The 15,146-nt window shown below is 37.4% G+C and overlaps 1 protein-coding gene across 2 annotated transcripts; it reads right to left on the minus strand.

Annotated features, from left to right (window-relative positions):
• Window positions 1-3,201: 3,201 nt before the first annotated feature.
• Window positions 3,202-14,857, minus strand: LOC104898202 (valerianol synthase TPS8). Of its 2 annotated transcripts, XM_010685244.4 has the most exons (7): window positions 14,667-14,857; window positions 9,338-9,614; window positions 7,914-8,271; window positions 5,471-5,689; window positions 4,799-4,940; window positions 4,468-4,716; window positions 3,202-3,756 (listed from the first exon to the last, which is right to left on the minus strand). In XM_010685244.4, the coding sequence occupies exons 1-7, from the start codon at window positions 14,769-14,771 to the stop codon at window positions 3,448-3,450; spliced, it is 1,659 nt and encodes a 552-aa protein (XP_010683546.1). In that variant the 5' UTR covers window positions 14,772-14,857; the 3' UTR covers window positions 3,202-3,447. The 2 variants fall into 2 exon arrangements, with proteins under 2 accessions (XP_010683546.1, XP_010683547.1); XM_010685245.4 differs by lacking the exon at window positions 5,471-5,689.
• Window positions 14,858-15,146: the final 289 nt, after the last annotated feature.

Raw genomic sequence — 15,146 nt, forward strand, 5'->3', positions numbered from 1 at the left:
CCCGAGACTGTCAAGCAGTTCCGTCCGATAAGCTTGTGTAACACTCTGTACAAGCTGGTCACCAAGATCCTTGTGACCCGCCTTAAACCGCTAATCCCGAGTTGGATTTCGCATAATCAAAATAGTTTCATTAAGGGTAGGGGTCCGGATATCAACCTTGTCGTTGCATCGGAAGTGCTTCATTCGATGCAAAAGAAGAAAGGTAAATGGGGATGGTTTGCATTAAAAATCGACCTAGAAAAAGCATATGATAGAGTCGAATGGGGGTTTGTTAGGGAGTGTCTCCTAAACCTCCAGTTGGATCCCCCTGCTATTGACCTAATTATGAGTTGCATCTCTAGAGCTTCGTCGCGTGTGCTGATTAACGGGCGTAAATCAGAGGAATTTAAGTACTCCAGAGGTCTAAGGCAAGGAGATCCCATGTCTCCATACCTATTTAATATATGTCTTGAGGCCTTGACGAGGCGAATCAATGAGGCGTGTCTTAGTACAGAGTGGACACCGTTCTTGGTCGGGAGAGGTAGAGTTCCCATATCCCATCTTCTTTTTGCAGATGATCTCCTTCTGTTTGGGCGAGTGGATGAGGAGACGGCATTTGCCGTCCGTAGAGTGCTTGAGAGCTTCTGTACAGATTCTGGGGAAAAAATCAATGAGAAGAGTAAGCTTATTTTCTCTCCGAACACTATGACGAACCACAAAGAGTTGTTTATGGAAACCCTGAATATCAAAGAATCCAAAGACTTAGGGGCCTATTTGGGTATCCCAATCTCTCACAAGCGTCCCTCTAGAAGTCAGGTTCAGTTTATTGTGGATAAGGTCAGGGTGAGACTGGCAAATTGGAAAAATAAGTTCCTATCTAAAGCGGGTAGGGTGTGTCTTATTTCCTCAACTCTGTCTACGATCCCGGCTTACTATATGCAGGCTCTTTCCCTACCAATAGGAACCTTGAATGACCTGGACTCTATCTGTAACAACTTCCTTTGGGGAGAGGAGGGGGGGAAGAGAAAAATACACCTTGTAAACAAACAAACAACCTTCTTGCCCAAAAACATGGGAGGGCTGGGGATTAGAAGTCAGAGACTCATGAACAAAGCTTACATGGCGAAGCTTGGGTGGAAGTTAGCTCAAGCCCAACCAAACTTGGCCCAACAATGTATTCGCTCAAAATATATGTATAAAGATAGGGTGACCAAGTTCCAGAATGGGTCGATAATTTGGAAAAGTATTGGCCAAGGATGGGACCTCCTTAGAGACAATAGCTCCTGGACTCTAGGGGATGGGAAAAATATTGATTTATGGCATGATGATTGGCTGTCGATCGGGCCTCTCGCGGGTGGGTTGAGGGCCCCCTTAGCAAAGAGGAATGTGATAGGAAAGTCCATAGTTTGGTAAGTCTACATCAATGGGACTTATCCACCTTATCTATATCCCTTCCAGAATGCCTGTTAAATAGGATTCTCAGCACCATCCCCCCCCCTCATTGACGCCCCGGATGACCTTCTGATCCCTAATTTTGTGAATCATAAGGGGTTCATGCTCAAACAGGCCTATATGGCCCAATTACCAAACCACACCATGCAAACAGATCTTTCTTGGATTTGGAAGGGTTTATGTGAACCCAAACTTCAGTTCTTTATGTGGCTTCTATGGCACGACCGTATTCCACACAGACAGTTGTTGTCAGTTAGAGGTATGACTCATGATTCCTCCTGCCCTAGATGTCAGGAATACCCGGAGCATAGTGCCCATATTATCCGAGAGTGCGGATCAAGTCGGGATGTCTGGGGCTGGCCTGAGATGCCTGTAGGGGCGAACTCGGATTTTAGAGAGTGGTTGAGGGAGAATGTGCAATCTAAAGAGAATTTCTGGGAACTACCTTGGGGATGCCTTTTCCCGTACCTTTGCCACGAAATCTGGAAGGATAGGAATGACTGTGTCTTTAAAAACCAAAACCCTTCGTCTTTCAGGACTATATGTTTCAGAGCTAGAGTTAAGGTAAAAGATCACTTAGCTGCCGCAGGTTTAACTAGTGTAAGGAGTGATCCACTCAGGTTTGCTCACCCGAAAGAATTCTTGATGATCCATGTTGATGCCTCCTTTGTTGGGACATTGAATGCCGCAGGGATTGGGGGGGTGATTCGTGGAGGGGATGGCCACTGGCTTTGGGGTTTTGGAAAGAAGATCTATACGAACAACTCTTTTGCAGCTGAACTCTTAGCAATCTTCGAGGCTCTCTATCTTGTTGACAAGTACAACCTTCCAAAGGCCATAATTTATTCCGACTGTAAAGATGCTACCCAACTCCTCATGGGGGGGCATTCTGATCTATATTCCAATTTGATTAATATGTGCAGGTTGTGGACAACCAAGAGGCCGGAACTTCAGATTAAGCATTGCAGTAGGCGGTACAATGCTGTGGCGGACCTCATGACCAAGGCGTGTAGGACAATGGATGGAGATAGCAGTGTAACTAGTTTTTTCCCCACCCCCCCTAGTTACTGCGCAGAAAAACTTCTCTCGGATTGTAATATGTTTAACACTATTAGTTAATGAATGAAATGCCATGTTTACCAAAAAAAAAAAATTACCCTTTTGGTTGATGAGTCAACTTATTGTTTGTAGGAGAGGAAAGAAGTTGATGTCATAGCGACCGATTTTGAGTGCATTCGTAACATATCTGGTTGTATTATGTGTATGTTGTCGTTTACTTATTTGGAGGTTCCAGATGAGCATAGTGAGAGTTTCAGATGAGCAAAAGAATAGTAGGTGTACCATGTTCATGTATAATCGGGTTTATGATAAAAATTGTAGCAGACCTTGGAACAAAAACTTACTAGAATTGAGTTTGAAATCCCCAACTTCTAGATGAAAGTTGAATCTTTAACGATTATATTACATATACACTAGCCTTTTTTGCACGCGATGCGTGCGTGAATTATTTTGACGATTATTATTAAATTTCATCTAAATGTAATTTTGAAGGATGTAATTTATATACATGATTCAAAATACCAGCCAATTAAATCCTTTATACAAAAGAAAAAGTTATCGGGGGACAAGCTCCTATCAGCCTTAACTAAGATCCTCCTTTGGTTGTTGGTGAGTATGTATCCCTCCATCTCGTAATATAGTTGCTTGTTTCTCATTTTTTACGAAAATTAAGAAACGGGAATAACATTATTAGGATCCAAGGCCTAGAGGTAGTAATCAATCATTCACAATAATATGCATAAGTACTTTGATTTCTCAAACAGTTACATGAAGATCTTGTAGCAACAACACCAATATAGCAACATCAACACCAAATATACATACCAACAACAATATCAAGTGCCTCTAGCTAGTCCAAACCCGTAGAGGCTATTTTCAAAAGGCTCACAAACTCATTGATAACACATTACTAGAAATAGTACAAGATTTATTTGGTGATCACAAGGTTCAAGTTTTTCAAAGAGTAATGGACCGAGTATAGGTTGAGATAATGTCATCCTTGATGAGTTTGGCTGAGTAAGTGTAGCCATCTATGACCTTGTACAAGGCATCGACAACACGAGCGAGGTTCAAGATTCGTTTGAGAACGGGCTTAGGAAGGTCATCGTCGCTTGGGTTAGACTTGATCAAGAACTCCTCATTCAATTCCTTCCATGCATCTTCTACCATTTTGTTAAATATTTGCACCACTTCTTCTCTACTCATGTTGTAGTCTTTCATGTAACATTCCACTCCTGAAGCAACATGACCTCTAGCTTGCTCCTCCTATTTTATATGTTACAATTGGGTAACAATAAAAATTATGAAGTTATACTAGCATCATAGAATATAATGTGTAATTGTAAATTTTGAAACTGTCTATATGTGCATTACTTGATGTTATTACATGACCAAAAAAATCATATGCTTAGAAGTAAATGTTATAATAATTTTTTGAGTCGAATATGCGTGTGGTTACTGCAATCTTCATACCTCATTCTACTTAAAGACATTCACTCTCAATTCCACTAAATGTGGTCTTATCTACCAAGTGTTTGGCTCATTGATTAAACTTCTGGTCCACCAGCTTGATATGCATCCTTATAGTGTATAATTAGTGGTTTGTATTAATAGAGATAGCTATAAGCCGACTAATTAATTTAACTCTACTCCGATTAAAAACCATGATTGGCCATTGTCCAAGTTGGTCTGATTTGTATAATTATGATGACGGTTCATAACATATGGGAGCCCTGGCACTCATTTATATCAAAATAAGGTTTACACCATATTACAACTATACCCTTAGGAATCTACCAAGTGTACTATCTTACCATTTTCTTTAAATATAAAATTGTTGGGTAAATCGACCAACAAAGTATCTTGTACCTAGCATGGCCACCCCGTTTTCCAGCCCATCCAACACGACCCACCTCAATCGCTAACAATACTCATTAGCGTGCATGACAAAAGGAAAGTGATTTAGACACAACATACCTCATGACTAACAATGTCATCCATGATACGACCGATAATTTCACATGCCCTAACGACCCTAGGAGATTGTATTATTTGTTGAAATGGTTTCTCTTCTGCAATTTCTTCCATTCCCATTATAGAGGAGGTAGAAATGATTTGAGCAACCCCTGTAATTCTTGCGTTGATCATATATTCCTCGAATGTAGGCACATATTTTGCTTTATACCACTTCGCCTCAGTGTAGTAGCACCTTATCAAATCCATCACCTAAATCATAATATAAAGTTCTTAAAACGAAATAATTGTACGCAAAATGTTGTTTGCATTAAAAAAATTTAGATAGCCTTACGCGGTCTTTTGCAAATTTGGCTGCATATGGTTTTCCACGTTCTGTCATTTCTTTGGCAAACTCACCATAAGTATCGTATACAAATTGGAAAACTAATTTCATATAATCTGCTGGAAATTTCTCCATTGCACTTAAGTCCCACCTGCACAAATGACATGTGTAAAGAGTGAGCATATGATATGGTCTTTTTTTTTTTTTGTAATTTGGGTGAACATTAATTAACCAAGTTTTCTTGGTAGTTCGTAGAAATCATAGCTTATGAATAAGTTTCTCGTACATCTAGCTTGTAATTTTTTTTTTTGAAGGATCTAGCTTGTAAATCTAAGTTGAGTAGATCCGTAACGAAGAGAACAAATGCAATTAATAGGGTCATTTGTCTCACCATACATATAAGACCTAATCAACTCCAACCTGGCCCGGCCCGGCCCGATTTTTAGGCGGGTTTGGGCAGATATTTTTGGTCCGCGGTCGGGCAATCCTTTTTTTTGCTTTGGGTTGGCCAAAAATAATTTTTTAATCTATTTTTTTTTTGATCGAAATAGTGGCGTTTGGGCAAAAAAATTGTCACGGCCCGACCAATGAGCAATTTTTAGGTCTGGTCGGCCCGAACCTGATTCGGCTCATGATTACCTCTCAAAAAGTATTGATGAATGATTTTAATAAAATATATACCTTTCAAATGCTTCTGTAAGGAGCTCGAGTTCCTCAAATGTCCCATATGCATCATATGTATCGTCTAGTATGGAGATGACAAGGAGAACTTTGACAAGTAGCATTCTAGCAAACGAATATTGAGGCTCATAATACATAGATAACGACCAAAAATGGCATTCCACACTTCTTTGTCTCGCATAAGGTAGCTTGGTTTTAAAATCTAAATCGTGCCACCATCTGTGGATTATGCAGTGAAATTATAAGATCAAAACAATATCAAATCATTTTGCACTCTCGACCAAATAATAATAATAATAAAATTGTAAAGAAAAATAAAATCCCACTTTTAAGAATAATGATTTATTCACAAGCTTAAGCGATCAAAAAATTTATTTTAATTTTTGCACCCTTTCACAGACACGTGTTAAGATGAATTTCCTCTGGGCTGCCCTCGCTTAGGGTCACTCACCCTATTGAAATGAATTATATCCCTTATTGTGTGTAAGTGAAAATTATAAAAATTTGATATTTGGAATCCTCGCATTAAAACGAATCTAATAAAACCCCATTTGACCATGTTTTTTCTTATATAATAATGCGAGATAGTTTAATAAAGTTAGTTGATGAATAGTGTCACAAAATTAAATGGTGCAACTAAAAAAGTACGGATGTAGTATATATGGGCTATGGCACACCTGATCAAGGAAAAAGTGTAGCAGGCCAAGTGGGTTGCCTACCCTGATTTTGTGGGCTAGCGAGAACCGGCCTGATCTCTTCGTGTTTTGGCAGGGATTTTCAATTCGAAATCTGGCTTGGGCTACAAATTGGCCGGATTATTTAGTAATAGTCTGACCCATGAACAAGTCTAAAATTATTCTGCCACTTTATAATAGAAAGCAATACTTCTAGAATCACTCACTTGTGTAACAAAATGCACCAAAAATCATCAAACTTGTAATAAAGAAACTAATAAATCTTCAACGGACTAAAATAGAGCCTTGTGTAACGAAGATGATTACATAAAAATACGATGGGATTTCATCCTAAAACCAATTAACAATTGAGATAGTAGCTCAGTGATATTATATGTATATCATCCTCCCTCTTAATTTTCAATTGACAAAACAAACCTTAACTCATGTGAGGCAGACTTGATTAACGAATAAGATATTATATTAAGCATATGGTTAGATTCGAGCTAAGTCACCGCTTAAGCTTGGTTGATTTTGTTAGAAAAGAAAGAAAAAGTCGGTTCCGGCCTTGGTGATTCAACAATGCCGAGTAGAAGGGTGGTCGCTCAACGGAGGAGGGTTGAAGAAATCGTAATAAAGAATAAAGCTAAATTATTTTTATCTTTTATTGGATAGGGCCTTTTGTTGGACAACATCAGTGCATGCTAAAAAGGTAGGCCAATAGCTTTTTTATATTTTTTTTTTTTTTTGAATAGTAAAATTAATTCATTAATAAAAAGTCATACGACATCTACATAAGCAATCGAATTAAACAAATACATAAGTTGAATCAAACAAAAATTTCCTTCATAAAAACTACGATCGTCAAACAAATCTTGCAATGTGGAACATCTCCCGCTTATATCGCTGGAAAATACAGCCTTGTTGGAGAGACAATCTAACGATCCCTTGTAGTCGTGAGGATGATTTCCGTCGGATTCATCTGACCGTATTCGAAAAATTGATAACCTTTGTGATCCCGCATAATTCTTCACCAATAAAATAATTTCACGGCAATCCATTAGATCTAGTATCCCGGTAGAAATTCCCCTCTAAAAGAGGAGAAAAACCCTGTCTTTCGAAGGAGGTCGAAAAACCTTGTTTTTCGAAGGAGATCAAAAAACCTTTTCTTACGAGGGAGATTGAAAACCCTGTCTTTCGAGGGAGAAATCGTTATTGGAAACCTAAAAACAAATAAAAAAAGCAAAGGTGGGGGCTTTCCAACGGTAAGAACCGATGGAAGCCCCTTTAAAAATCAACAATGGAGATTAGGGTTTTTGAAAGTAGAGAGGACAATAGCTTTTTTATATAATAGTATAAGATATGGTTTAGTTCTCCCGTATTTTTCAGTTCTTGTTCTCTGCTATCTCCTAACTTCTTACTTCTATCCATGTTTGCGCATTATCGATATGCTATTGAGCTACAAGATCGTATGGTCCGAGTTGATCTGAGCAAGGTGAGTCAATATTAACCTAAGTAACCAAATTAGTCGTGTCTTAAATCTTAATGTTGAAATATGTCTTGAATTATCTGGCGCTAGGATTAACCAAAACATGGAGGTCTCCCATACACCTAATAAAATCAATTCTCCTTGCTGATGTAGCTAACATCTTGTAATGAACCACGTTAAATTTTAGTGTCAATTGTTCGTTAATTGCTTCTGTCTCAACCCTCAAAAACTTGCATAAGTGAAAGAAAAACAATATATAAGCAATTAACGAAGAACTTACTTTAGAATTTGGCTCAATTCTTGTCGATGCAACAGCTGCACCCTGTTGAAATCAATCTTAGCTAGTCGGAGAAGTGTTTCGTTTCGAAATTCATCTTGCTCGTAGAATGAGATGAAATGGCGATTCTCCACCCTTTGTATGCCAAAATGTAGCACTTGCTTCAATGCATGACGAGCTTGCTCGGAGAAATTTGCGCTTGATTTTAGAACATCGGTAGCAAAAGCAGAAGCTTCATCTAAGATAGGCTCGCCATGTATTCTTAAGTGTGAAGCTTCATATAAGCTCACTATGGCCCTTATATTAGTACTTAGAGTTTCTTTCATTTTGCCATCTTCATTAGTGAACTTAATGAATACATCTGTAAGAGTTAATTGAAAATAAATATTCATTATTTTATGGGAATTTTTTGAAATAATAATCAAAATGAAAAGTAAAAAATAAATTAACTTTGCAGGGTCAATTTTTTTTGGGCTTCTAATGGTTGAAATTTTTTAGTTTTATGCCATGTAATCTTTATTTTTTTAGACCTCAGCCCACACGGTGTTCTTAGTATACAGTATACATCACTGTTGGGTATACATTCCAAGTCGTATATCAGGGAGATAATAAAGAGTTATTTAGTTTATAAGAGTTTACAAATGGGTGACTCAGTTAATGCATGGACATGCGAGTGCAGAGCAGAAATTATGTCAAGGGTGCAACTTGGAAGCATGGAGCGGAAGAGTTTACAAACTACATTAATTAGTACGACGCCTTTTGGGAAAGAGCCAAAAACAAATCCGTGTGAGCTAGACCCAAAGTGGACAATATCACACTAATGGAGGAGTTCTAGGTAGACTCGTGGACCCTACAACCACAAGAAATTAACGACGGGCAATCCCGTCTCTAAAGGTCAATAGTGACGGGAATTTCCGTCGCGAACCCGTCATAAAAGGGGTCGTCATTAATGAAAAATCTCATAGTTAGTATGTCGCAAAAGATCTTAGTGACGGTTGTTTTTGTCTTTATTTGATTGTTAACCTCGTGGCAAAAGGCTTTTACTATGGGATTTTTGGCCCTTCATTATTTTGTTGTTATTAATGGCTTAAGTTATAGTAGTGATAACATTTGTTGGCTAGTCACTTGAGAGTAGGGGAATAGCTAAGAGTAATTCCCTATCTTCAAGTACCACACTTGGAAGGATTCAAAATTAAAGTTATAAGATCAATTCCAACCAAGAACTATACTAAGCATATATATTTTGAATTTGATGCAACTATTTTTAAACGGATAAATTATATATTTTGGTGCTCTATTCTATCGTCCCCAATAACATGAGCCAAGAACCGCCTATGCCCGAACCACAACTATTTTCAACGGAACCAAAAGTTTTACTCACCCCTAATGTGTGTATATATATAGAGGAAGAAATATATTTCTCTTACCACAAGGAATCTTGTATCCATGTTGCCTGAATATGCGAAATTGTGATGCGGTGTTATATAAATCATACTCCATGTCGAAATTTTTAGCCGCAAGCTCTTTGAAAATATGACTCAATTGTTCTTCAATTTCATTCTCAAAGTAATAAGAAACCCCTAAACGTTCCACTGCATCAATCAAACTCATCTTCTTTGCAAAATCAGCAGAATTCTCAATCATTAGCATCGTCTTCACTTCCTCCTTCAATGGTTCGATTTCTTTTGCATATTTTTCCATCATCTATATGCATCATGATGAAGCAATAACATAGTTACTGTTATGCGGAAGCGTTTAATTAAACCAACAAGAATTCACAACCAACACCACACACAAAGACAAGAAAAGCGAATAAATGAACACACAAGATTTAACGAGGTTCACTATCAATGTGATAGCTACGTCCTCAAGGCAGGGAAAAACGAACTATGAACGAGACGATTACTACAATAGGCAAGATTCAATTGAATGGATTTCCAATTGAATCTCAAAGACTCTCTCTAATCTTCTCTATTGTGTTTTCTCTAATCTCTCTCTCTAGTATTTTGTGGTTAAAAGCCCTAAATATGACAAAACATATTTATATGAAGTCTAAGATACAAGCCCTAAGTCGTAAAATAAAAAAAGAAACCCGAAAAATTTCGCATCCCCCGATAGGTGCGGGAGCACCATCATCTGGTGCGGGAGCACCAGCTTGATGTGCGGGCGCACATGCCTCGAGTGCAGGAGCACCAAAGTTTCTGCCTCACTCTTTGAAATCTGTCGTCGTGACTGTGCGGGCGCACCATTACTTGGTGCGGGCGCATCTGACCTGGTGCGGGCGCACCTTTATTTGGTGCGGGCGCACCACTCGTGCCGAGAACAGCTCTCGCGCAAGTCACACTTCACAGTTACATACTAAATCTTTCGGTTTTTTCACCATATACCCCTGACAATTTTTTTTTGCACCATATACCCTTTCAACTTTTGAAATTCACCATATACCCCTCACTTTTGAAAAAATATATCCAGTTACCCTTAATGACTAACAGCGTTAAACTCCGTTAGTCATTAACCCCTAATCACCCTCTAATCCTACTTAACTAACTTAAATCTAACCCTAAACCTAATTCTAATCCTAATACTCTATCCCTAATACCCTAACCCTAACCCTAACCCCATCCCCCACTCCCACCCTCACCCCCACCACCACCACTGCAGTCTCCCTCCCCACACCCCCGAAGCCCCCCCCCCCCTCTGCCACCCGCAGCGCGGCGCCCTCCCCATTCCGCCGCCCACAGCATCGCAACCCCCTCTACCTTCCGACATCTATGCCGCAGCAGTCCCACTCCCACCCCCCACTGAAGTCCCACCACTGCAGTCCCACTCCCACCCCCACTCTAGTTACCTCACACTGCAGTCCCACCCCCCCTCCCTCACAAAATTGATTTCGGCCTGAAATCTGGCTTTTATCAGGGATGGTGCGACTTTTTTTAGGGAGTACAATGATGGTGCGAGGTTTTCGGGGTGGTGCGAAGGGTTTTCGAGGTGGTGCGAGGATTTTTAGGGTAGTTGCGAGGGTGGTGTGGGGGTTGTGCAACGGTTTCAGAGTAGAGAATCCGGCGGGGTGGGGTCGGCGAAAATCCGGTCAGGGTGGGAGTAGGGCTTAGGTGCGAAAATCCGGCGGGTGGGGTTGGTGCGAAAATCCGATCAGGGTGGGGGTAGTGTCAGGTGCGAAAATCCGGTGGGGTGAGGGTGGGGGTCAGGGAGTAGGGAGGGGGGTTGCTGGGGAGTGGGAGGGAGTGGTGTAGGAGTGGTGGTGTGAGGGGTGATGTGGCAGTGGGTAAGGTGAGGGGGTGATGTGGCAGTGGGTAAGGTGAGGGTGATGTGGCAGTGGGTAAGGTGAGGGGGTGATGTGGCAGTAGGGGTAAGGGATGGGGTGATGTGGAAGTGGGGGTTAGGGTTAGGGTTTAGTTTAGGTTAGTTAATTAGGGTTAGAGGGAATTAGGGGTTAATGACTAACGGAAATTTAACACCGTTAGTCAAAAGGGTAAGTTGATGTATTTTTCGAAATGTGAGGGGTATATGATGAATTTGGAAAGTTGAAAGGGTATACGGTACAAAAAAAAGAATTTGTCGGGGGTATATGGTGAAAAAACCGTAAATCTTTTGACACGCGCGTGAATGATTATTCTAAAGGAAAATTTCATATGAATAATCTCAATTATGGCGGATTATCTCCAACTGATTCCAACTAAATTCTTTTTTTAAAATAATTCCAACTAATAGGAGTGTCTTCTCAAAATAATTTGGTGACTCAAAAAAAAATGAGTAGAAGATCAAATAATAACCTTAGATCATTTGCTAGATAGACGAAGGGCACGAAAAGTAGAAACGAAAAATGGAATAAACTAATTAAGAAACAACAATTTATGGACTAAACTAACTAAAAAATAACTTAAACATGCTATTATTTTCACTTAAAGACTCTCTTCATGATGTATTTTCATAGCTGACATTATTCTAGAATAATCAATAGTTGAAATTATTATGAGAAAACAACAGATAATTTGGATTATTCTATAAATTTTTCAATTTTAAATTAGTTTTATTTTTACATCATTTCAGGTGACTAATAATTGGGATAATAGATGATTTATTCATCTCTTATTCACAAAAAATTTATTATTGATGTAATATACATTAGATGGAGTAGGAAATAATCGTGCAAGCTCAATGATCGGAGCTCCCACCTTCCAACCTCGTTAGCTCCAGATAGGAAAATTGTGTAAATATTTGCTTTTGGGTATAAATCCTCAATTTTCAGTCTATGAAAATTTCCTCATGGGTTGAGATTTTTCTTCTTATCCCCCAGCAATTAAGAATTGACCCTACTTGGACTAGTAAATTACTGGAAAAAATGCATCAAATAATGGAGTAGTAATTAGACCATATATTGTAACTACTATGTCATTCACAAATAAACATTTTGTATATTATTATTTTTAGTCAATTCACAATGCAAGTAAATATTTTTTTACATTATTAAGAAAATTCAGGGCTCCCAATCCATCTAATATGACCCCGGCCTTCCGCCATCAATATATCTGTCACTCTATTGTCATATACCCCCCACACTTACACACACTCTTTGAATAGATTTTACATTTAACATTTTACGCTACCTACTGGAAAAACATGTATGTATTCCTTTACCACTATCAAAAGTTGATTGAACATAAAGTACCTTTTTTTTTTTCTTTCTTCTCTAAACCCTAGCTTTCATGGTTGGTTTTCAGAGGCTTCCATCTGTAATTTGTTGTTAATCTTATAGCTTTTATAAATCTGTTCTTTTTACAATTTATTCATCAGTATTTTGGCGATGGTAAACCATGGGTTGGGAGTAGCAAGTAGAAAGGAGGGTTTTGAAGGTGGTTGATCCTGGCATGAGCCAAGGAAAATTTGTCCTAAGTCAAGCTAATAATTCCATATAAGTGGAAGAGGGTCCTATTTCATGGCTCGACCTATAGTCGTGCCAGAGATTAGCCACTCTATAATTCTATGTTAATAAATCAAACTTGATTCTCAAATTGTATGAGAGGAGTTCATTAATCAAAGCCATGATAGTGAATAGTGACTAATCAATGGAGAAAACATTCTTGCCAAAGGATTTATCATTTCTATGATAGCAGCCAACATTATATTTAGTATTGTCCTAAACACCCGGGGAGTTTAATAGGGCGTGTAAAGTGAGCAATAGTACACAGCTTTGCTTTTTAGAGGGTTCAAAAATCTTAATTAAATGTTTTTTAGCCACCTCTCAAAAAAAAATATTTTTTTTAGCCATATCTTTGGAAGCTGAGCTTTATTTTTCCAAAAATAGTTTAATAATGACATATTATGTGGAATACATGATTTATAAATTCACAAGCTATGCATAATATATTTAGGACCCAAATTTATAATTGTACAATGGCCTCAAATTTTGATAACTTAATACATTTACCAACTGGATAAGTTACCCACTAGAAATAAAAAAACTAAAAAATTATTAGCATTGTTGAGTTGGACGCCACTAATCATTAATGTCTATATCGAGTGGGTAGATAACCTACTAGTCAACAACGTTTTTTCCAAATTTGGTTTTACTTGTTTGGGTTCATGCCAACTTTTGTTACTTTATATGTTTGTTGTTAGTAAACATTCAATGCTTCTTATTAATTTTGACGTAGTTGGTTACACTTAGCCACATTTTCCTTTTTTATTAGGTTTGAATTTAAGATACATGTCACTTTTAAATACAAGTACATCATTTTATAATACAAATGATAACATTTTTTACTTCTTAGTTCCCGTACAAAATGATAAATAGACACTAAATTATAGAGCCAATGGAGTATAAACCTTCGTTTTTTAATTGTTATAGTTTGATATTTTGCACTATTCACATATTTCACTTTGACCATCGTTTGTGATTTATACGTGAATAAAAACATAGTCATGTGAGGTCTTGTTAGATTCGTCTTAACATATACTTTATTACTATGTACTTTTTAACATTTTTACAAATACGAAACTAAAGATATATACTCAAAGTTTTGCATTGGCATATGCGTGAAAAGTGTAAGATTCTATTCTTTTAAACTAAACTGAATTGAACTTAAATTGTCTGAACTGAACTTATTTGTCTGAACTGAACTGAGTTGTACTAAACTGAATTAAAATTTTTGAGAGAAAACTAACTGAGTTTTCCTGGACTAAACTAAACTGAATTGAATTTATCTAAAATGAACTGAATTTTAATTAATTCAGTCCAAAACAACATAGCTTAAGTGTAACAATCAAAAGAAAAGGGATGGAATATAAAATATATATACCATTCACAATAAAATAATAATATCCATATATCACTTCTTAAAATTATGTGCATGTGTTATAAATCACTTCATTGGTTCTCTTTTTATTGCAACAATATGCACTTACCATCCTTTAATTATTCGGATTTTTATGTAAGGGAAAATCTAGTCCATATGGGGTCTTGTTAGATTCATCTCAATATATATATTTAAATATTATATTTATATATTAAAATTGACTAAAAAGTAACTAAAGTTATTAATAGTTGAAGTTGTATATTGACAAACGTGAAACTTCAATTATTGTAATAGAAAAAGCACAGATGAAGTAATACTTATATAATCTATAACTAAGATGGAGGCAGTAGATCTTAGTGGAATTGTAATGAAAAAATTTATTCATATCAATGTTTATTTTTCTTGTGAGTTCTCTATAAATATAAAGAAAACAGTTGTTTACCAAACTATCTTCAGTGCTGAAGGTTACGAAGCGATCACCCCATATGTCTGGAGGAAAATGGGCAAGAGGTCTAATGGCAAGATCTTGTGCTTGGAGACATCCCATCTTAGGCTTGTAGCCTGTGAAAAGTGTAGGAGAAAAGAATAAGAAATGCTAATAATGAGGGAAAGGTTGCAAGCTTAATTGGCTCCTATTATGATTGATGAAACCTGGCATAGGTATTTATAACGGATAAAAAGTTATTGAAAGAACAGCTTAGGCTATGTTCAGTTCACCTTATTTTTGCTTATTTCAGATCTAATCAGATCAGATCAGATCAGATCAGAAAAAATAAGTTCAGATCAGATCAGATCAGATCTGTCAGTTTTAAAACTTATTTTTACTATTAAACATCTTTCATTACATATTAGTAAAAATTATAATAATTGAATATTAATAAAGTACTCATTGAGACGAATCAAACAAGATCCCACATGACTA

Source organism: Beta vulgaris, chromosome 7 (assembly GCF_026745355.1).
Source record: "Beta vulgaris subsp. vulgaris cultivar EL10 chromosome 7, EL10.2, whole genome shotgun sequence".
Lineage (NCBI taxonomy): Eukaryota > Viridiplantae > Streptophyta > Magnoliopsida > Caryophyllales > Amaranthaceae > Beta > Beta vulgaris.

Coding starts and splice junctions, on each gene's coding strand:
- LOC104898202 (XM_010685244.4), bottom strand. CDS start 14,771: ATGGGATGTCTCCAAGCACAAGATCTTGCCATTAGACCTCTTGCCCAT. Junction 4,941..5,470: donor CTTACAGAAGCATTTGAAAG/GTATATATTTTA, acceptor TCATTTGTGCAG/GTGGGACTTAAGTGCAATGG. Junction 3,757..4,467: donor ATGACATTGTTAGTCATGAG/GTATGTTGTGTC, acceptor CATATAAAATAG/GAGGAGCAAGCTAGAGGTCA.